Here is a 22072-nt window from a genome sequence, read left to right as displayed (position 1 = left end):
GCGCTCGCCGGGGCAGGGGTGAAAGGTCGGGGGTTCCGCTGGGGGAAGATGGTGGCGCCGGCGGCGCTCCGCGTGGTGCGATGCGGCGGCAGCACTCTCCACGGTGCCAGGGCCGTCTTCTCCGCCGACTCCAAGCAAGTGGGGCTGGGGCCTGGGCCTTCCACCCCTGGGGGGGCTCCTGAGCGCTGCAGCGGGGGCGGCTGCCGGCTGGTGTCGCCGCGGCCTGCCGCTCCCCGGGCGGCGCTTGGGCCCCCTCTCCCGCGGGCGGCAGGTAACGGCCTTCCTCCCCCTCCAGGTACCTGCTGTGCGCCTCCGGCGACTTCGTGAAGATGTACAGCGTGGCCACCGAGGAGACGCTGCGGCTGATGGGGGGCCACGCCGACCTGGTGACGGGCGTCCAGCTCAACCCCCACAACCACATGCAGGTTTGGGGGGAAGGCCTGGCTGCGGGGGGTGCCGGGGTGCTCCTGCTCCTCGGCCGAGCTGATGTGCTTCTGCGGGGGCTGTCCCAGGTGGTGGGGATGGGCTGGAACTCGGGAAGGACCTGGAAGCGATTGCGGTGTTGCTGAGCTAATGTTTCTCCCAAATCTGCCTGGAAGGGTAAACCTTGTATCTGTTTTCTACACACAAAAAAAATTTGTGAAACGTCATATGAAGTACACTCGTTGAATGGAACGGTAGCAAAATGGAAATATCAGCAAAAGTTCCTTTTGATAATTAAAGGGGAAAAAGAAGCATGTGAGAAAATCAGCAACACTTAGTGTGGATGGCTCTTGCCCCTGTCTGTCTGCTGATACAGATGCAGATTTGACTAAATCCCTGCAGTTGCCTGGTGGCTCTCTGTCTACGGGCAGCCTGCCTTCCCTGTTCACTGCTGCTTCTGCTCTGGCTCTCGGTTTGCTTGGTTTTTTTCCTGGTGCCTATATGTGAACAAGGATTGTTTGCCAAGGTAGACTGCATCTGCAGATTATCTATGCGAAGTCTGATGCAAATGTTAATAGATGTTCACATAGTGGATAGCTGGGCATACTCTGTTTAGTCTCAAGTGATTAAACACAGATACCTGTTGTTTCTTTCACACTTCATTAGAATGTATGTTTCAAACCAGAATAATAGCGTTGTATTTCTATTGTACTTTTTGAAGGCAGAACAGAGCTGGTCTGCGTCCTGTATTTTTGATGATTCAGCCACTCGGACTCGTAGTTCCATTCATCAATCCTTCAACTTTTAAGCTGTGATTTTATGTAAAAGCTGGCTTTGATATATTACTTTAACTTATATATGTATGTTGTGTGTTTTTTTTTCTCAGCTGTATTCTTCCTCTCTTGATGGCAGCATTAAGCTGTGGGACTTCATGGATGGGATTCCCATTAAAGTATGTTGAGTTATTCCTGTTGAGCATATGTCAAAATTATTCTTGACACATTGATGGCAGAATAAGGATTTCTGTAGCTATTACTACAAATGGTCACAAATCAGTCTGAGACATGTTGTTCCGCCATTAACACAGCCTGAAAGACATCTATTTATGGCGCTAATAGAATGTGCCAATTGATGTGAATTCAGGGTGATGCAGAATCGTTTGAGGAAAAAGATGGGACGTGTACTGACATACTAACTTTGCTGCTTGCTGCAGTTCAGAGTCCGGTGCAGCTCTTGCGGAGTGTGCTGCAGTTTGTGATACACCAATAGGAACTGGTATGACGGCTTGAAAATGTGGGCTGCTGTCCTGTTGCTCCTCTTTTCTCCTAAATAGAGGCACTTTCCTATAGGTGGGCCTTCTGCTTTTGTATTAGGTGTAAGGTACCTTCAGGTTTTTCAGTAAATCTGATGTCTCATATTTTATTAGTACTGTTTTAACATTTGTGTTAGTCCTCGATAGAATAAAGGTCTTTTTATTTGTCTTAGAATTGAGAATTTTAATTAATACATGAAGGTTTCTTTAAAGCACATGTGTTTTCCTTATGGGAAAAACTTAGCACTATTCTCTGTTGAAACCTTACGCACAAGCGTAATAGTTGTTGACCTCCTTCCCTTTTTTTCTTCAGACTTTCACTGTAGGATCCAAACTTCTGGCACTGTATGCACTTGCTAGTTCTGAGGACTTGGTGTTTGTTGTAGTTCCAAAGAGCGGTGAAAGAGGTACAGTATGATTAGCATCATCCTTGTCATCTAAGTCATTCTGTGTCTAAGCTACTGTCATGTCAGTGAATGGTATGCTGCAAGAAAGTGCTTTAATATATTAGATTTTGAAAATATTTCTTAAACCCTGTGACAGATGTCTGCAGTCCTGCGTTTTGTACCTTTTTTCTGTTTTCATTCGATGGCATCTATTTTTTTAATATTTGTCTAGTAGAGTGCCTGTCTTCACTTTTGAAGCATATACTGCATGTATCTGATGTTGTAGATGCAATAAATCTTTAAGCAGTGCTTGCCATGATATAGCGTATGCTGCAGTACTTGAGACTAATCTTCTACCTTAAGAAGTATTAACATAAATAGACTTATCCTATTTAACAGCATGCCTAGATATTTTTTCCTAGAATTTAGTCTGAAATAAATATAAATATAGCTTGACCTTACTCTTACTATATTGCCACAAATGTCACTTCAAAGCAAGAGCAAATACCATGCAACTTTGCTTGGTTTCTGCTTACAGTTCTATTGGTATCCACTATCTAGTCCTCAGTCTTCAATACTGTTGTTTGAATCAAAATATCAGAAACAATTATTTTTTGAAAGGTATTACAAACTTTTTCAAACTTACAAAAAATATTGGAAGGTACTAACATGTTAGTTTTAAGGTAGAAGGGGTGTAAGTCTCCTTTGTAAAGGGCGTACATAAACTTGTTCATAAAAGCCTTTTGATAACAGATTTTTCTTTGGTCAGATACATACCAGCTGGTCTCAGTTAAGCTGACGAAAGCAGCAGGCCAAGATTTGGAAGCCAGGGAATTGTCAGTGGTTTTGGATGGCGTGGATGCGTCACCGAAGTGTATTGCATTTGGAAGAGAAGTATATTCACCTTTTGGTGTTTTTTCTTCTGTTGGGTGTTGGTTGGTTGGGGTTTTTTTTCCTCTCATATGAACTATATGCCGTTCATGCTTTTATACAAGCACAGCAGCACTGAAACAAAACTGAAGTTAAATGAATCTCGCTAAGACCTATGCTTTCTTTTTTATATAAAAAAAAAGAAACACCACCACTTATAATAGGAAAATATTTACTTAACATCAGCTTATATGTTATCTCCAATTTTAAGTACTTTGTAGTGAAACTTTTTTTTTCTTTCATGTGTAAGAACATAATCTGTATGTCCTAAGCTGTTGTTTTACTATAACAGGGTGAATATGTGGCATCAGTGAAGGAGGTTAATCTGCAAGTTTATTTTTTTAAACAGAAACAGTTGAACAGGTAAGAATGAAAATGTCAGGTATTGATTCAGTCCGATATATCATAGATGTTTGTTAACTGGTGATGTGTGCACACGTTGTTTTATATTTGTCAGCGACCAAATGGTTTTATGCTGGAGGGGATGTAGTCACTAGATAAGAAGCTTACTGTAGAGGCAGACAGTGAGGTGCTGCAGTGGTGTTGTTAGCTTATCTTTTCAGCTCAGGCATGTATTTTTTCAGGTAAATGCTTAGCCTGATGCTGGACTGAAACAAGGGACATAGTTTGGTCAGGGCCAAAACAGGGGCAGGGTGAGGAAGCAGGGGCTGGAAGAAGAGAGAGAGAAAGGAGGAAGAATCTTTCAGCTTGATTGAAGGCAAAGAACTAATGAAATAAAGAGAAAAATAAGTCTGTCACTATTTTTTGGAGAGTGCACGTAACTATAACAACTTGGAGATGTTTAATTTTGCTAGTCAGAATTATTTTTATGTGCATTAAGTGATCCTTTTGAAGCTTTGTTTAAAAAAAAAAAAATCATATCCTCATATAATTAAAGTTACTTTCTTAACTCTTGAAGGTTTTCTGTAAGTGCAGTGAAGACAAAAAGTGGAAATAATCGCTTCACTTGCATAGCATGCCATCCGACGGAGGATTGTATTGCAACCGGCCATGCTGACGGAAAGATTCGCCTCTGGTATGCACATTCTGATTCAACTGGGTCCCCCATAAATTGATGTGACCATAGGCATTAAGGGAAACTAGAGCAAACCAGTCTAATTCGTCCTCAGCGTTGCAATTCTCAGAAGTCATAAGGAGGAAGGAATGGGAAGCCATGTGAACCTGCAGTACAGACATTGACGTCAGGGTACAGCTTCGGTTTAATGTCAAATGGGAAAATATTCCTGTTAAGCTATGCTCCATGAATCTAAACTGTATTTGAAAAAGGTAATGCAGGAGCAGCTGGAATAACTCCTTATGGGCAAGTAGAGTCCTAGTGGAATTGTGTGGTTAAGAACAATATGCTTGCCAAGTTGCTCTGCAGTGCTGAGTTGCTCAGTGTGTCTAAGATGTGTGGTGTGCACCAGGAAGGTGCTGAAAAAAGGCTAGCATGGTTCCTTCCCCTCCCTTTGCATCACTTAAGCATACAAGAAACTGTAGTCTAGAAGTTAGAGGAGAGGATGGTATACTCGATTCAATTCACTATTTCCTTTTGTTTGCTCTGTTGTTGATGTTGTGCTTAAAGAATTGTTCTATTCCTTCCCACACAGGAGGAATTTCCACCACAAGAAAGAGTACACATTTTCCACACTGCACTGGCATCATGATACCGTCATGGATCTAGCTTTTTCTATGGAGGGTGAGTAAAAAGAAAAACAAACAAACAAAAAAAACAACAAAAAAACCCCCAACCAAACAAAAACCTTTCAAAGTTGAAGAGTTGCAGCGGGGAGGGAAAAAATCAATAGAAGTTCGAGTTTGTCCACTTACTGGCAAATTAATTTCTAGAATTTTAAATATGTCTAGGAAGGATATGAAATAAAAATGGAAGCAGTTGTTATTTTTTGATGTATTTTGATTGGCATTTGTAATGTCCAATATCTACCTTGTGTGGTAGAATGTAAAATCTAACCTTTCCTCTTCCCTCTTTCCCCTACCTCCCACTCTCCCCCCCACCCGCTTTTCATCAGTAATAGTGATGAGTTCTTGCCAGAGTCTTATTTGCATCCAAATAAAACAAGCCAGTCTTGTCCAAGCTCAAATCTAGTGGCAAAAATACAATTAACTTTTATCTGAGTGGTGTGATCTGAGTTATTCTCCTTAGGATATTTCTTAGTGCAAAGTACTTCTGATAGAAGGAGAACAACTTGGCTATATTCTAACACCAATACTCAGCTGAATCAGAAAGTAATGGGATCTACTACTCCCAAAGCATTGTTTAAATTTTACTGCAGGCACAAACTCTTGTTACTTAATCCAAGTTTCTCTAGCAATTTAACGTGGGATAATGAGAAACATATCTATGTGTGTTGCCCAGCCTAGATATGAGGAATAATTGCTTTGTATGTGGCAGTTTAAGAAAGGTTTTTGAGAAACCTACGTTTGTCTGTCATTGTAAACACGTATGCTGATGATATTTTTTTTTTAAGCAAAACCTATAACTGCATTTTTATTACCGAAAAAGGGACCAACTTGCTGAGTGGCGGAGTTGAATCTGTTCTAGTTCTGTGGCACAACGAATCAGACCGTGAGAGGGATTTCCTTCCTCGTTTGGGATCTGCTATTGAATACATCTCCATGTCATCGGATGGCACACTGTGTTGCACCTTGCATACAGACAACAGTAAGCCAAAACATATTTTAAGTATCACTTAATGCAAAATGAAATGCAAATCTGTATGAGCTTTATCTTGTTAATTTCAGATGAATTAACTAGATACTACATAAAAGTTCAATATTGATCTGAAAGAACAGATGCCTGAAGTGATCTTTTGCTCTTTCATCAGTTCTGTGAATTTGCCTGGTGACTGCTGTAACTTGGCTTTTCACCTTGATACAGGGGTGTCGTAAATTGAGAAAAGATACGTTTATAGGATTAAGTACAGTTGGTTAAGGTTCCTTCCCTGCCATGAGATGTGGTTACGTTGCAGAAGCCTTTTGCAAGACTTTATCTACTTTTCCTTTCAGGAATTACAATCATCAACAGCAACCTAAGATTTTCCAAAAGTATTCAAGGGCTAATCAAAAGTAAGTGCAATAAATTTTATCTTCTACTTAGAGGGCAGAATGTGTCGCTTCCCTTCTTAGGTCATTTGTCATCTTATTTTTGTTTCCAGGTACGGATGTCAAGACTGGTCTAGTGGTTGATCCTAGAACCAAAGCTTTGGTCCTGAATGGAGAGCCTGGCCACTTGCAGTTCTATTGTCTCCAAAGTGACCAACAGCTGTTCAGCGTAAGTTGGATGGGCTTGTACTAAAACTTTTAACTTAATCAATCAATCAAGTTATGCATCAGAATTTATTTGAAGACTTAATATGGCAAATGGGGGGAAAAAGCCAGCAGCTATACCATGAGACTGGATTCTAAGCTGAGAGGTTGTCAGCTTTGTCTCAAACTTCTTTTACTTGTTAAGCATACCTAAATGTTGACAGTTGAGTAAATATGTCAAAACAGTGTGCTGTTGCTGTTAAATGTCAAAAATTTCTAGGTAAAATCCCTCTAAATTTTTTTTTTCTTCTTTCCTATGCTTAGCATTATTGTGGAATGTACATGCCGTAATTATGCTTTCCCCACATCTTTTTTTTATGCCACAGCCCAGTCAGTTCTAATCAGTGCTTTTAGAACATCCTTTCTCCGTGGTTTTATGAATGATATCTCTAAATCTACACTTGAATTTTGAAATTTAATTTTGGTCTTGTTGTTTTGCAGTTGGATATTGTGCAACGACAATACATTCATCAGGCAGGCTTAAACCAATCTGACTTGGTAAAAGTTGCATTTAGTGCACAAGGCAAGTGGTTAGCAACAGTAGAAGAGAGAGAAGAAGTAACTGACCCTGAGTTACAGTTGAAGCTGTGGTTTTATGATGAAGAAACGCAAAGGTAATGATAATAGAGCTGGCCTTCTACGTTTCAAAATCTAAAGTATTACACAAATACCTACACAGGCTTTGTCTTGCAAAGGCAGAGTTTTTCCAGATCAACTAATAAAATTTGAGGGAAGACCCTAGGGAGAGTTTACTGTGTGTGCTACACGCATCTGAAACAATGCATAGAGTTGAAGTAAATACAGATTGGAAATAGTTATTCTGAGTCTAATTTACTTATACTAATCAGACAGGCTGTTTTAACCATGGGACTTTAATTCACGTGGTATTAAATTACTTGGTATTAAAAATCATGGACTTGACGGAATGGTTCTATAACTTGTTCCATTTTCCCACCTCTGTCTAATCCATCATTAATTGATTAGTCCTTCTGGGGTACAGAAGATGATGACTTTATTGGGTTTTTTTCTTTAGCTAACATACGCATCTGGTTCATACACCTCCCTTGATTTTCTCATTTACCAAAAAAAAAAAAAAAAATTTTACTATAAATTGATATTTTCTTAAAGAAGAAACAAAGCAAAATAAAGCTGATCTGTGTAGTAGCTATGTGACTGTTTGTCTAAGTACTGGAAAGACTGCCCAGAGTTCAGGCTGAGTATTTGAGAGTGATGCTTGCTTAGTGATAATCCTTTCTCAGTGCTGAGCTACAATCTCTCTTGCTGTATGGAAGTGATTAGGGAAATCCTATCTGTAAATGTGATACCATTTAGCTACGTAATTAGACAGAAGTTTCTTTGATTCCTCTTCTCCCTGCCCCTTGCAGTATCATCTTAAACTGAAATCTTCCACAAGTTCAAAATGAAATAAAATGGCGAGCTTCTGTTTTCTTTTCCTGTAGCTTTAAGCTGAATACTAGAATAAATATGCCCCATGAGGACCACATAACAGACATGTGCTTTCGTGGCATGGATGAGTTGGAAGATGACTCTCTGATGCTGGTAACAGCTGGCAGAGATTGTGTGTTTAAAGTCTGGGTGATGGTAGAAGACACTGATCCGGAGGGTAAGTATGGATCAAAATGTAACTTACTCTTACTTGCTACCTTGTAACATGCTATAGAAATTCTGACCCTAACTTCATCCTTTCAGAACCAGGCCCTTGAGTCCCATGTATTTATCTGTTTCTGCTGGTGCGTGGAGTATTGTGTTCTCCTGAGCATCCTCTGTGATGGAGTAGTTTTGCAGTATTATGGATTGATACGAAGGTTCCTGAAATAGCAAAGAGCTTGCTGAGCCTGCTGCAGAAGGGAATGGCAGCCTGTGTTGATTTGTTTACAGGATTATTTGTGGTAATGATTTTTCCATGCTGGGAAAATGGATTTTTGTCATTCCTCTGGGTAATCTTTTTATTTGAGACTTCTGCTCAAGGGAGCAGAATGCAGAAATGTGTTATTCTGTTTTAGTTGACTTAGTGTAAAATAATAACACTTTGCCATTCTGCAGCTCCACCATTTCAGAGTTCATTTTTTGAACATCCTTCCTTCCTGTTAGATATTTGAATGTCCTAGAATGGATATTTAGGATCCACTTCCAAGATACTTAAGTAACCAAATTTCACCTCTCAAAATGCATGCTGATGTTCAGTTGTTTCAAACAGAACATCTGAGGGATGCATATTACCCTGTATGCCTTTGGATGTGAAATACAAAAGACTTCCCGCTTCTTAATTTCCTTTTACTTCAATGTTATTACGGTGCCAGGCACACTTAAGTGAGCTGGAACTTTCCTGCCACTTGAGTGTCTTGTCTTTTCATGTTCCCAAATAGATGTGGTAGTGGTCTTGCTGAACTGCTGGCAATTTAGTAACATGTTTGTGTTTTCATGGGCAGGTGAGAACATGTTCAAAAGTACTTTTCAACTACTAAGGTTTGCATTTGGCAAAATTACTTTGCCAAATTGACTTTCTCTTTCAAAGCTGTTTGCTCCTCAGCAGCTGCAGCTCATAAGAAAAGCAAAAGCTTGTATTCATTTACTAGGATTTATGCATATATTTACTTAATAGCAACTCCCTCAGTGGTATCTGAAAGAGGTGGGGTTTTTTTCTTTTTCCTTTTTTGATTGTAAATGGTTCTAAGCCTAGATTATATCTTAACTTAATGAGCAGATACTTTGATCTTGAGTACAGTAGGGGCTGGGGATGAAACCTAATGGGGTCTGTTTCCTTCAACAACGTAGTTTTGGACTCTTCAGGGTTTTTTTGTGTGTCTTTGTTTGTTTTCCAAGTGACTATACAGAGTTCTGTTTTGTGGCATGTGTAAAAGTACAAATTAGTGCTGACTTCTGTGGTGTATTTGCCCAGGGGTGGCAGGGTAGGAATGCTCAGGTAGAAAGACTCAACATGCTGCAAGGCTACTGTGTGGCAAATATTAAGAAACTAATTAGTTCATATGTAGAAGACACTCTGGCATGCTTCTATTTGCAGCAGCTCTCTCGCTCTGCCTCTAGATGGTGCCATGCAGTTTAAAGTAGTGACTTGTTTCTGGCTCTTTTTACAGGCTGTTCTTTTTAATCATCAACTCGTAGTCATTGTATAAAGGATATCTTAGCATAGGGTGAACTTATTTTCCTTTCTTTCCTCACTCGTATGTTTCAAAAGCATGCTGTATGTTTTCAAAAGCATGGGAAATGTATGTTATGTGGTAAGTACATCACTCTGCTTCTGTTTATTTTATGGTAATTCTCAACAATGGGAAAGGTATCCCAACTGAATGCACTGGCAGGTTAACCAAGACAAGGAAGCATGCTGATGGGTCACTTTGTGATCCTCAAACGTTATGTAAATGAACCATGAGCTTTGACTCAAATGCAACCTGCATTCAAATTTTTAGTAATGCTTATGTTCTTGCTGCAGTTTTAAAAGAATGGTATGTTTCAGAACACTAAATGTTGAATCTGCGTCAATATCTTTTTTTCTTTTATGTAACATCTGCCTATTTGAGAGCACAGTTAAGGTAGTTGGCAAAGTAAACATTAATATTGTACTATGTCAGTCTCGGGATTTACTGTTCAGATGCAAAACTGAGGACAAATAGAAAACCTACTAGATGTTTCTTCTACTAGAATAGGACAGATTCTATGTAACCCTTAAAAATGTAAGCCTTCTGAAACAAAACTCTCTTGCTCTTGAGCCTGTTTTGCAGCCCTAATACTTGAATTCTTCTTTCTTCATGTATAGACTTGAATTAACTCATTTGTTTATTCAATGCAGCACAGCAAAGCGTGAGCTGGAGCTGTGACTTTGTAGGCAGCTACCACAACTACCAAGCTACTAACTGCTGTTTCTCAGAAGATGGGTCTTTGCTTGCTGTTAGCTTTGAAGAAACTGTCACTGTATGGGATTCAGTTACTTGGGATCTTAAGTGTACGTTTTGCCATCCACCTGGAAAAATAAGGTATGTTTTTCATCTGGCTTTTTATGTCTTACTTGAACTCTTGGAACAGAAAGAATCAATTCATAGTAGTCCAAGACCTTGTATATGTTTATGTAAACATTGAATTTAACGGTCTTAAGTTCACATGTAGAAAAGACTCTAAAATGGCTTTTAGGGGGCTGCTAACTTACTGTTAAAAATAAGATGAAGCTTTGCAGTTTCATCTTCTTCCTTGCTTATGACTCCTGTACCTCCCATACTCAAATATGTATCATTGGGCACACAGTAGTCTGCTAATAGCCCTTCTCTCTTTCCCCATTAATCTAGGGATGACTCAAAGTACTGAATAAGTATAAATATAAGAAGCTTGTGCTTTATCCATGTATTGCATGCATACAAATAGAAATTATGTCAATAAACCAAATAAAGCCATATTGACCTTATTATCTGCATTATAAAATATATATCCTGATCCTTGCTAACCTCTGTTGGAAAATCCGTATTTGCCTGGCAGACTGTCCCAGCATGCTTCGTGGTGTGCTGTCATGATAAAAGACATCCTGAAGGTCTAGATACCATTCTGTTGTGTAAGGATAATGAGGAATGGCATAGGTTGATGGTAGACATAAAAGATAGAGACTTGAAGAATAGGACAGCCTTAATATTGAGCTTCCTGGACTGTGCAAATACACAGCAGTTTCTGATCCAGGTAAAGTATCATTTTTCTCATGGTAATCTTGGAAAAATAGGGCAACAGGTGACCTCAGTGGTTCATCTACTTAATCTCTGTGCCAGATCTCTGTATCTGAACAATTTCTGAAACAGGAAGATGCTACAAATCTACTGTAGCACTCTCTTTCAGTGCTAAAGTTTTTCTAACTGCTTCTCAAAGTCATTACTGCAGTAATGTTAGAGGTACTTCATACACCCACTTCCAGCGGATAGGGGAAACACCTAAAATGGGAAAGCAAAACATTGCATGGTCACAATGTTTTAAAGACTCTGACATAAAGAATCATAGAAAGATAGGGAGACTTCTCGCTTCCATGTTTTTGGATGTATGTTTGTAAGCTTTTCTTTTGTGTGATCAAGTCCGTTTTATTTATACTGGTCCTCTAAGATTAGAAATTGAGAAACTTAGAAATTCTGAAACTAGTCTGCAGGAAAATCACAGGAAGCATGTCAGCCACATCTTTACTGTATGGAGAAGACATCTCTTGACAGCTTGGCACAGTGGCAAGCTTTTCCCAGGCAGCTGCTCCTTTTGTAATCCTTACTATATGCTATAATAAAAGGAAATAAATTACTCTAGGTCTACATTAAATGACTGTATTAATTGCATAACCTCAAAGGGCTATGTTTTAATATAGAAATTCCATCCCTTACTAGCTTTTTTGAAAATGTTCTATAGCATTAGAAATCAAAAGGCTGTTCTATTATTCTCAAACAACAGAATGAGAAATTAAAGTAAGTGAAAACAAATCGCACACTTCCTTCAATTGGATCAGCCTGTAAGAATAATTTTTTATTTTTTTTTTTACTACTCCTCTTTCTAGTGGTTAGAGCAATAGTGGGAATTCTTTAAATATGGAATTTATTTTCCAATTCCAATGTGAACACTTACTAGTACTAATGGGTTTGTAACTTAATTAAGAGCTTAAAATCACTCCTTGAAATCAGAATGTTGTAGGAACATGTAATTCTTAGAGACTTATGCATACTTTCAAATCTCCCAGACCTATCTGGTTGCTGTGTGTGAAGTTTCATGCCACTAGAGGTGAAAGCAAAAAGCGAACTTCTGATTTAAATATCAGAACTAAATTGTAACTGAATGTTTTTGTGACTTGTGAATAATTACTACATAGAGAAACAAAGATGAAATCTGAAGGTCACTAACTTGTTTTGACTCTTTACTTCTGTAGGAACATCTGCTTTGGGAGACTAACATGTTCCAAGTACCTTATTGGTGCCACTGATTATGGCTTTCTGTGTTGCTGGAACCTACTCAGTTGTGCATGTAAGATCAGCTTAAATGTATGCTAGAGGGGTTAACATTTAGCACTTGAATTTACTATGAAACCTTAAAATAATTCCAGTTTGATTTGAGATTGATCCACTACAAAATGTCCTGTGGAAATGTAATGATTTTCATACTTTAGTCAAGATAGTATCCTAGTATGCATGTGCTTTATGTGCATAGTAAATTCTAAGTTAGATGACTGATAACACAGTAACAGCTAGTATTTCCTGCATTTGTAGAAGTCGTCGATAACATTTGTGTAATTTTTTTTTTTTCCATCTGGGAATAAGTGAAGTTGCATGCCTCTTCCAGAGGTTAAGGCCCTGCGAGTCATTTCCATTTGACCTTTTATTTGGCAAAGTAGTGGGATAGAACTGAATGCCTTCTTTTCATGTTTGGCTGTTGCTGTGTTTGCTTTTCAGTGGAATGGAGTGCCCACCTCAACATCTTAGTTCTGCAACCTGATCCCCTTTCAGAATATATTGCTGCTGTCTCATGGCTCTCAAAAGAGTCCAGCTGTAAGTACAAAGGCTTCTTTGACAAGTAATAGTCAGTGGAATTTAAAACTGTGAAAGCATAATTTCTAGAAAAGGTTTTCTTAGAATTCAGTCCCATGAAAGCCATAAGACAGACTTGAGTCTGTTTGCACCTGTGGAAAGCTGAGCAATAGCTGACAGCAGCAGTCAAGTAAAGCATGTTGGTTCCCCATCCTTTCTTCCAACAGTTAGTTTGCAGTACAGGATGTAGCACAGGATTAACCATGTTCTCTGGGTGAGGGTCGTGAATGTTCGTGACCCTCTCCTGTAAATGCAAAACGGTGGTTGAACTGTACAGCTATGTTTTGGAGTGTTGACCATAAATTATGATTACCCTTCCTAGAGCTGCTGTTCTACAGAAAAGTTAATTTCCAAGTATGTTCTCTGGATTGGAATACTGTGAAAGGTACCTTCTATTATGCAGTAAGGTTATCCAGTTATAATGCCTGCAAACTAGTGCTTAAAGGAATTCTGTCCAGCCCTTACTGGCTATGATACACAGGGCTGCTTTGACAGCTATCCAGGAAGGTAAGAATTTCATGATTTAAAGAGAAGACATGCTTGGTTTTGCAGTGTTTGTGTTTAAACCAAATGAGCCACGGCCAATCTATGTCCAGAGAAACCTTTGTAAAGAAAAGATCCAGCTTGCTGCCTTCGTTCCAAGAGACGAACCTGAAATGATTGGCTCAGAAAAATACCTTTGGCTAAGAAGATCCCAACTATTTTTTCTTACGGATACGCAAGTAAGAAATAGTGATTGGCAGGTGGTTCCTGGGGAAAAAGTATTTGCCTGAATGTGGATTGATATAAATTCAGAGTTCTGCTGCTGAGTGTACGAGTTTCTTTTTGTGATTTCAAGGCAGTGTAAGCCATGCTTTGTTCTTTATTAAAAGCTTTCAACTGCCAAAACAGCTTAAGTTCAAAACTAATTGTTTACTGGTTTTCTACTGCTGATAGTTTCTGCTGCCTCATTCATACAAGAAACTAGATAATTTGGGAACTTTGCCTACGCTGTTTAACTTAATACAGCTTCTAGGTGGTTGTTTATTGCTGATTATTCAAATGTTTCATATGATACTGTTTTCCCTGCAATACGTGGGTGGGTGGGGGGATTTTTTGTTTTCCAAAAAAGTCTATATAGAGGCTCTAGGTCCATTCCTGCTTCCTTTCAGTTTCTTTATGAAATAAAGAGGAAGAGATGTGTTTGCCTCTTCCACTTGACTGACAAAAGCTTTTGGGCCAGTTGGAAGCTTCTGTAGGCAAGGTATAGAAATGTGGAAAGCCAGGTTTCACATAGTATAACTCTGCTACATCATTCTGTGTTTTAGGAGCTAATGACGCTTAGCACAAAGTCTCTAGAAGAAAGGCTGACAGCGTCAAGTAAACAGGTACCTCTTATAGAAGTTCTGACAGAGATGTACAGAGCAGTTAAAAATTCCGGTGGTGGTGTTCAGTTCGTCAGATTCAAATTTCCTTCTGTCATAAAAATGCACACCAGATCCTTAGATGGAGTCATAGGCACTTAGCTGAAGAGGCAGTAATCTGTCTTTTGTTTATTGACAGAATTGCTGTTTGTAAAAACTTCTAAAAAAAGAAGTATTAGTAAGCTACTCCCTCCTTTTCTCATTTCCCCTGAACAAAAAAAATGATACTTTTCTAAAAGGATTTAGGTTACACAAGTGAAGCAAAAACACTTGATGTTTGAATAAGCTTTTTCCTTATCTTGGTTTCTTTAACACTTGGAACCTTGGGTGTGGCCTGAACTGCTCTTTCTGGTGAGGCTGAACAGTTGTCAGTCAATTGTGGCTTATGAGTGAGAACCCATTTCAAAATTACATTCCAGTATGTACTTCTGTGGAGAAGCAGTCTAGGAAATTCGACCTTTTAAATTTTATGTTGAAGAAGTGTTTCATACCCACTGAACGGAACAAAACCGTAGCACTCGATTGATTTGGCTGGTTAGATAAAATAGATCAAAGTAGAAGTTAGTATCTTTCTAATACAAAATCCAATGGGAATGTGGTTATAAGCAATCAGTTTGTTTGGAGGGTGGGGGAATAATTTGGTACTCAGATTAAGGTATATTGATCTAGGAAAATCCCAGAAGGGAAGTTGCCATGTTCTGCTTCCAGCTACATAATTAAATCACTCAGCAGATGATGCTGCGGTATAAGTGGAATCTGAAAGCCATACTTAGTTTTTCTGGCATACGCACCAACTTCTGTATTTGGAAGTTAATTGATACATCAGCCAACTAAAATCTGGTGTCCTTGAATCCAGATCCTGGAGAGTCTTATTACCTCAGTGTAGGACTCTCTCAGGATGCCTGACAGAGAATGAGTACAAAGAGCCATATGGCTCAGTTGAGTTAAATTTAACTGTAGAGTTTTGTCACCTAGGTTGATTCTGAATCTTGGTAACTGAAAATGAGAGAGAACTTAGATTTGTGACACTAAAATTCTACTTAAAACTTTCACCTTTTTCAAGCTGGCAGTAGAAGAAAGTCTTCCTGTGACCCCATTTAGCTTGCTATTGGGAAAGCACAGACGTCAGCAATCACAAGAGGATATAGACCTTGGAAAACTAGTTGTTCGTAATAAGCATGAGCAAGACTCGCCTGCTGTCAAAGAGGTAGGAGTAATTACAGTAAGCGTACAAACAAAATCATGACAAACAAAAGCTTTCATAAAGCTTTCTGTTTTATCTTTTCAGCTTTTGCACACTCCGGCACATGTTTTGCCATCTGCTTCCTTCCTCTGCCCTATATTTATTAATTCATTGCTCATCTCCAAAGAGAACAAAAGGTAGGAAAAATTGAAGCACTCTCTTTAGTTATTGAAGTTATTTTAAATCATGTACATCTCTGTTTAAAGTGTAAAAGCATTTTTCCAACACTTTTCATTCTCTGTTGGCATAAGTTAGTAGAACACTTTATTGTGGCAAGATTTTTGTAAAACTCAGTTTTTGGGAGATATGCAGACTGGCTGTTTAGTCTGTTGGCTCTTTTGTTGCTCCTGGTTTTGCTGTTGTTTGGCATAATGTGCTCGTACGCAAAACGTTGCCTTTGGTACTCAAATGTTCTTTATGAATTTAACTTTATTCCAGCGATCTAGTGTTTTTAGTGGTATTTTTGGATAAATGTCAGATTCTCAACTTTATTTGATATTATGAGGACTTCCTGCATAATTCTTGGTTTAGGTTTCTAGATACATCAAGAACTTAGTCTTTAGGTTTAATCTTAACAGTTTCTTTAGAACTCAAATTTCATTCCTAATTAAGCTACAAAATATGAGCATATACTGTGAACACAGTTAGCTACAAATAGTCTTACAGTGCATTAATCCCAATTTAATAGAGTAGTTTGGTAGGTACTTAAAATGTATTGTAGCTTGCTCCTCCGAGATTGATGTATGCTTCTAGAAAATGAATGCAGGCACAGGGGTTATGACTGTAGTCTTGTATTAGGATTAATATCTTGTCACTTACACTGCAGCCAATTAAATGCTCACGTTTTTTGTGCAATCTAGTCTTTAAAGTGTTATATCAGCTGCCATTCTGAATTTGCAATGACCAGCAAGAGGATGGTTTACACTGCCAGGGTTTACCCAGAAAAAAACCACCAGTTTGAGTAGTTTTTGCATGTGCGTTGTATTGTGCCATAACAGCAGTTCTGCTACGTTGTGTTGGCCAGTATCGCTGGCTTTCTTACTGGATGACACAAGTAAAAGTATTTTTTTTGCCACATCAGCAAAACAGTGGCATATACAAGGCATATACAGAAACTTGCATGTAGTTTCAGTACTGAAGAATTTGGGAGTTCAGCAGCCTGTGTAAATATTTGCACATGTAGAGCTTGTACTTTGACATCGGTAATTAGTATGACTGTGCATTTAAAGTTACATATAAGGGCTGTAGGACTGAGCTCTTGAAGAATGACAAGAATATATCAATGTATAGATTAATTTTTTTTTCCTTGGCAGTATAATATTAATGTATTATACATGTTTCACTATTTACATTTTATGAGTGATAAATAGTTTGTATTCAAACAGATTATTTTCAGGAGACCAGTACTGTTCTGCCATGCAGGTCATTTCCTAATGAGATACAAAATATTTATACAACAGACTTTTGAATAATACTATTAATTACCACATTATAAATGGTAACTGGTCTACATAATTCTTTGGAAGTATGCTTTCTACTTCAGCACAAGTTTAACTCTTCAAGTCAGAAAGGAGCAGCCACTTTAAGCACCTCCCTATGTTTAAAAAAAAAAAAAAAAACCTTTTTTCTTTTCTAGTAACACTCTAGGTATTGTAGCAATTTTTAAGACTAAGTGACCTTTTCAGATTTGAAAGAGAAGAATGGCCTTCTCGAATATTGTCTCATCTACCAGTGTATCTGATGTTTCTAATCCTGTAGGAGTGTGAGATTATAACTTTTTACATAATGCTGATCTGCCTGTTCTGACATTATGTATTATATTTGGAGAAAGAAAAATATTTTGTTTGTTTACTTAAAACAGAGGACAGCTATTTGAAAAATGGCTAGTAATTGAGACGGCAAGAGAAGTATAATAGTTCATAAGTAGCCTGAGATTTAAAAAATAAATTAAATCTAATCGTTACTTAGTTATTTGCATAACTTACCTCTCTCCTATAGTATGTGATACTATAGTATGTGAAAGTACCCACTGATTTCATTACTTGGGTTGTTTCCAATCGTCTTCCTCTTACAGTGCTGAAGAGGTTGCTGATGAGGTAGAAATGGAAAGTGAAAAAACAGAGGATGATTCAGATGAGGAAAGAGATGTCACTGAAATGGAACAAGAAGATACAAGTCCTGTGGAATTACTAGGAGAGATCACATGTAAACTGTCTAAATCCCAGGAAAGAGAGCTACGAAAAATAAGAAAAATGGACTACAGTTGGATATCAGCTTTCTAAACAGACATCTTGTGGTTTTTATACTGTAAGCTGAAGCTCTGTGGATTAAATATTCTTCAAAAAAAATCTTTCAAGTCCTTTGGCTGTAAATTTTAGCAGCCTCTATTTCCATAAGAAAGGTGAACTGGGGGGACAGATTTAAGTTTTGAAAAGCTGGTTCTGTTCCTATTTTGTTACTGATTCTCTGTGATATTAGAAAATGATTAACCTGTGGGGTGTTTTCCCCTTGCAAATGTATTTAAAAGGCTAATAGCAAAATTGAGTTCGTTATCTGCCTTGTGATCAGTTAGCAAAGTGACAGCTAAGCTGCTGAAAATCTCCCCCACCGAGGCTGGGCTACTGATGCCAAAGCAACAGCAGCAGCCAGCTTCAGTTAATAAGACTGCTTAATTCTAAGATCTGGTAGGGGAAATCGGGATAGTTCTTAGGGCTGTATACAGGTAAGTAACAAGTCTCCTCCTCAGAAGTTCCTCTCTAGCTGTTGAGACGGATGACAAACGGTTTAATATGCCTGATTCTAGAATGTTTGCTGGTGTTCATAGAGTTAGGAGATTCTTAGGCATAGGGTACTTATATCTATCAGAGCAAGATGAAACCTTTCGAAATATCAAGAAAACTGCACCATGTAGAAGATGTGTCTGTTTTCCTGACAGCCATCTTAGGCCTCTCACACATCAGCTATAGTTTCTATATATCACTTAACTGTACACTCTGATACTGTGTGGTTAGTTTGAAGTAGTAAATTTGAAGGCCTAAAAGTGAATATGGTCTCCTGTGGTGTTGCAGTATGAAGGTGAGATGATGGAAATTGCACAGGTCACTAAAAGCTCTGAGGAAACAATATTTTGCTAAAAATACTCAGACTAGAAATGTTGGAAACAGGAATGGTACTTTAGCTCTTGTCAGTGAAAATCATGCTCTCCCTGCTTCGCTACTGCCTTGAAAACAAAGTGGAGGACCCTTTCCTCCCTCTCCTAACACCATATATTGGAAGGCAATTAGTGGCAACACTTGAGGTTTTTTGTTTGCTTGGGTTTGGGGGGGTTTTTTGTTTGTTTGCTTGGGGATTTTGGGGGGGGAGGGGGGTGTTTGGGTTTTTTTACTGTTTTTCAGGGGTTTATCCTGCAACAGGCAAAATCTATGTCTTCCATCCACGTACAGAAAACATTGAAATTCATCCTTAGGCATCAAGGAAAGCAACTCAATGATTTTGCTGGAAGGTTTACTCCTCGCATGTTATGATGAATGTAAATGTTTGTTTGTAGTAGCAGTGCTGACACTTGACATACTGGGAAGTCAACCGTCATTCACCTCTGTTAAGCAGTTCACAGACTGAAAGCTGGAGATGAATGTTGTAGCATTACCTCGAATGTGACACAACAATGACTTCACCTGCAAGTTTAGCAATGAGGTACTTTGTTTGTTGGGGCTCCCATGGTGAGGCTGTTGGGTGAGTACTCTGCTCTGAACTCAGTTTTATTAAGAGGAAAAATAATAAACTTTAAAAGCCACTTTTTAGCATGGCTATAATGCTTTCCTTACCCTGTGCAGCCCCTCACAGGATGGGAGGGTAGAGCTACAGCTGCAGCCACCCATCCTGCTCACAAGCAGACTGACCCCAGGTGAAGTCAGTCAGACCCCCATCCATGGAGGTCTCAATCCCCAAGAAATGGAAAACTTGCCTTTTAGCCAGGCAGGCTTCTTCCCCCTGAGAGGACACAGGTTCTGTAAGGGTCAAAAGAAAGCTGGTGCATCATGGTCTGCCCAGCTCCTGCCCTGCCAGGTCAGGAACAATGATGTAATCCCTCGCCGTCAGCTATGGTATACAGGTACAGCTGTTCCCTGAACCTTGGCAAGCCTTGCTTGCCAATTTTGATCTACCAAGCTTGTCTTTGTGACAGCCAAGGATGGTGCTATTAGCAAGACCACGTGATCTTTGTTTAATTGTCACAGGCAAGACGCTTGCAGAAATAAAAAACCTCATATGCCTATCTACATGCAGTAAATGAAGTAACACCTACCAAATGAAAATACACACTTGAATAGGGACAGGGCGTTCACTTCAAAGCAGATGGAGACAAAGACTCTAGAATACAATCATTTGTAAACAGCCACTGCACTGAAAAGAACTTAAAAATAAGTCTACTGAGTGCTGGCTGAATCTAAGTCAAAAATTAGTTTAAAACTCATTATTATAGGAAAGTGGAAAAAGTAGTGAACTCTTTTGTTCTGTAAACTTACACTCGTATGGATGTCAAAGCATGAATGTGGGGAATATAAACACACTTCAGTAGACATAGCTTTGCATAAAGAGCCTTACTTAGAATTTGTTTAGTGCAACTTGGAGTGAACTGTCCACTGATAGTGCATTGCACACTCTTTAATGTCTGATTAGAAGGAAATATAATGTGAAAAATACATAATCAACTGTTACAGTTTCAGCCTAAACCACCTAGGGATAACTTTGTTACTTGGCAGTAAAGGGCTGCTGCAGCTTCTCATATAATAAAGCTACATACTGTAGCTCTCCAGACTATTTATTCCTTATGACTGTCAGGGGGACAACATTTTCTTCTGTCATAGATTACTTACTTAGGACTAATATTACTATGAATTTTAAGAAAAGTTTTTCATATTTTAGGCATTTTGGTTTGTTGTTTATAGGTATTGGTCTGACAGAAAAATAATATATTTTAAAACCTGTAAATGTTTTTCAAAATTTATTTGCCTGAATATTCATCTATTTTTTTATTCTATCTCAAATTTATAGGGGGAGGAGGAAAACACAGTAACACTGTCATAACTACAGCCAGTTTTCTGCTTTTGTATTTTTCTCCCTTCTTATAACAGCTGTTTAGATAACCTGGTATATGTAGCTGAAAAGAAAAATGATGGCTCCCCAAATATTACGCAATTTTTATTTCCATCCCTCTTATCTACAGCTCTAGAACTGATACAGCCTTTTCAGAACCTTGGACCCAATGTATTTTTCCCTAAAATAAAAGTTTCAACAGAACAAATAGGGAAAATGTGTTAAGACTAACTGAGAAATAACAGGTTTTGAAAACTCAGAGGTTTTATAAAATAGAAAGTACTGGGGGGAGGGGGAGGGCAGGGAGATTAGTACACATATTCCCCCCCCCAAAAAAAAAAAAAAAAAACAACCCATGCACTATACTGGGAAAGACACACTGAAAGGTTTTTGTCTTTTTTCTTAAATAACATCAGACTTCAGCTCTGTTGAAAAACAAGTGCAAGTTGAGTAGAGAGATATATATGCATCTTGTTTCAAAAGTGCTGCTGCATCCAAGCCTGGTATTGTGTTATGGTGTCAGCAACACTTAAGTGTGGCTTTAAAGGTAAGAAAGAAATCCCAATATTTGTTAGTGTGGGTTTTTAAACTTCACACTTCTTGTGAAAGTAAAGTGCTTTACTAGAAAATAACCAGGTATGAACAAGAGACAATTTAGATGCAATTCAGCATCTAAAGATGCAATTTAGTTTTGTGTTCAGGCAGTAGAGCAGTGTGTTAGGAATCTTTGTCAAGAAAAGATACAGTTGTTAGAGTTATGTTTCCTAACCTTTTGTCTTTACTATATTTGTTATGCTTTACACACTAGAGTGAATGTACTGGGATAACAAAGAGAGTCCTCACTTTGTAGTTTTGTGTGTATGTTTTTTCTACTCAAGTAGGAAATACATTTCTGGCTAAGAGTTTTACTACATCTAGTAGGTGCATTCTGACCAACCTTTTTCAAAATGTCTTCCGAAAGATACTGCAGTTACAACAATGAAGAATTCAAAGGGAAAGCTGCAACTCATCTGTCTGTGCCTGCTTTGGAATGCTTTATTTTTAAAACAGTTGTTTTCTGCTGTTCCTTTTTTTTTTTTAATCTTGTGTATCTCAGTGGCCATGAAAGTTCTCCATATTTACTGTAATGCCCCAAGTCAAATCTGATTTTTTTGTCTTCTGCTTCTTCCTTCTAAAGGCTTCTTTATAAGGATTTTTTTATTCTTTATCAGAAAGATTTGACAAAAAGAACAGAGAAAGTGATTGAACTTTATGTCACTATTTCAGTTAGTTACATGATAAATACAACAGGTAATAAAATACCTCTGCAACATGTAGAGGTTAGTGTTCAATAACTCTGGGGTGCCTCATGCATCACCCCAGGACAGTGATTCTCCTGGAAGCAG

At 38.5% G+C, this 22072-nt stretch overlaps 1 protein-coding gene across 1 annotated transcript; it reads left to right on the top strand.

Annotated features, from left to right (window-relative positions):
• The first annotated feature begins 7 nt into the window (after positions 1-7).
• WDR75 (WD repeat domain 75) lies at positions 8-21043 on the top strand. The gene is made up of 22 exons (XM_072874389.1): positions 8-134; positions 296-425; positions 1310-1375; positions 2049-2142; positions 2891-3015; positions 3344-3414; positions 3971-4087; positions 4662-4750; positions 5576-5734; positions 6079-6138; positions 6228-6343; positions 6820-6992; positions 7839-8002; positions 10208-10391; positions 12293-12387; positions 12813-12908; positions 13500-13669; positions 14255-14314; positions 15414-15557; positions 15639-15730; positions 17668-17900; positions 19141-21043. Exons 1-21 carry the CDS (start codon positions 49-51, stop codon positions 17873-17875), a joined length of 2499 nt encoding a protein of 832 aa, XP_072730490.1. The 5' UTR covers positions 8-48; the 3' UTR covers positions 17876-17900; positions 19141-21043.
• Positions 21044-22072: the final 1029 nt, after the last annotated feature.

The sequence above is a fragment of the Ciconia boyciana genome, chromosome 10 (assembly GCF_034638445.1).
Source record: "Ciconia boyciana chromosome 10, ASM3463844v1, whole genome shotgun sequence".
Taxonomy (NCBI): domain Eukaryota; kingdom Metazoa; phylum Chordata; class Aves; order Ciconiiformes; family Ciconiidae; genus Ciconia; species Ciconia boyciana.
Note: the sequence above shows the minus strand (reverse complement) of the source record. Positions and strands in the feature narration are given on the sequence as shown.

Coding starts and splice junctions, on each gene's coding strand:
- WDR75 (XM_072874389.1), top strand. CDS start 49: ATGGTGGCGCCGGCGGCGCTCCGCGTGGTGCGATGCGGCGGCAGCACT. Junction 8,003..10,207: donor AGAAGACACTGATCCGGAGG/GTAAGTATGGAT, acceptor TATTCAATGCAG/CACAGCAAAGCGTGAGCTGG. Junction 14,315..15,413: donor TGACAGCGTCAAGTAAACAG/GTACCTCTTATA, acceptor ACCTTTTTCAAG/CTGGCAGTAGAAGAAAGTCT.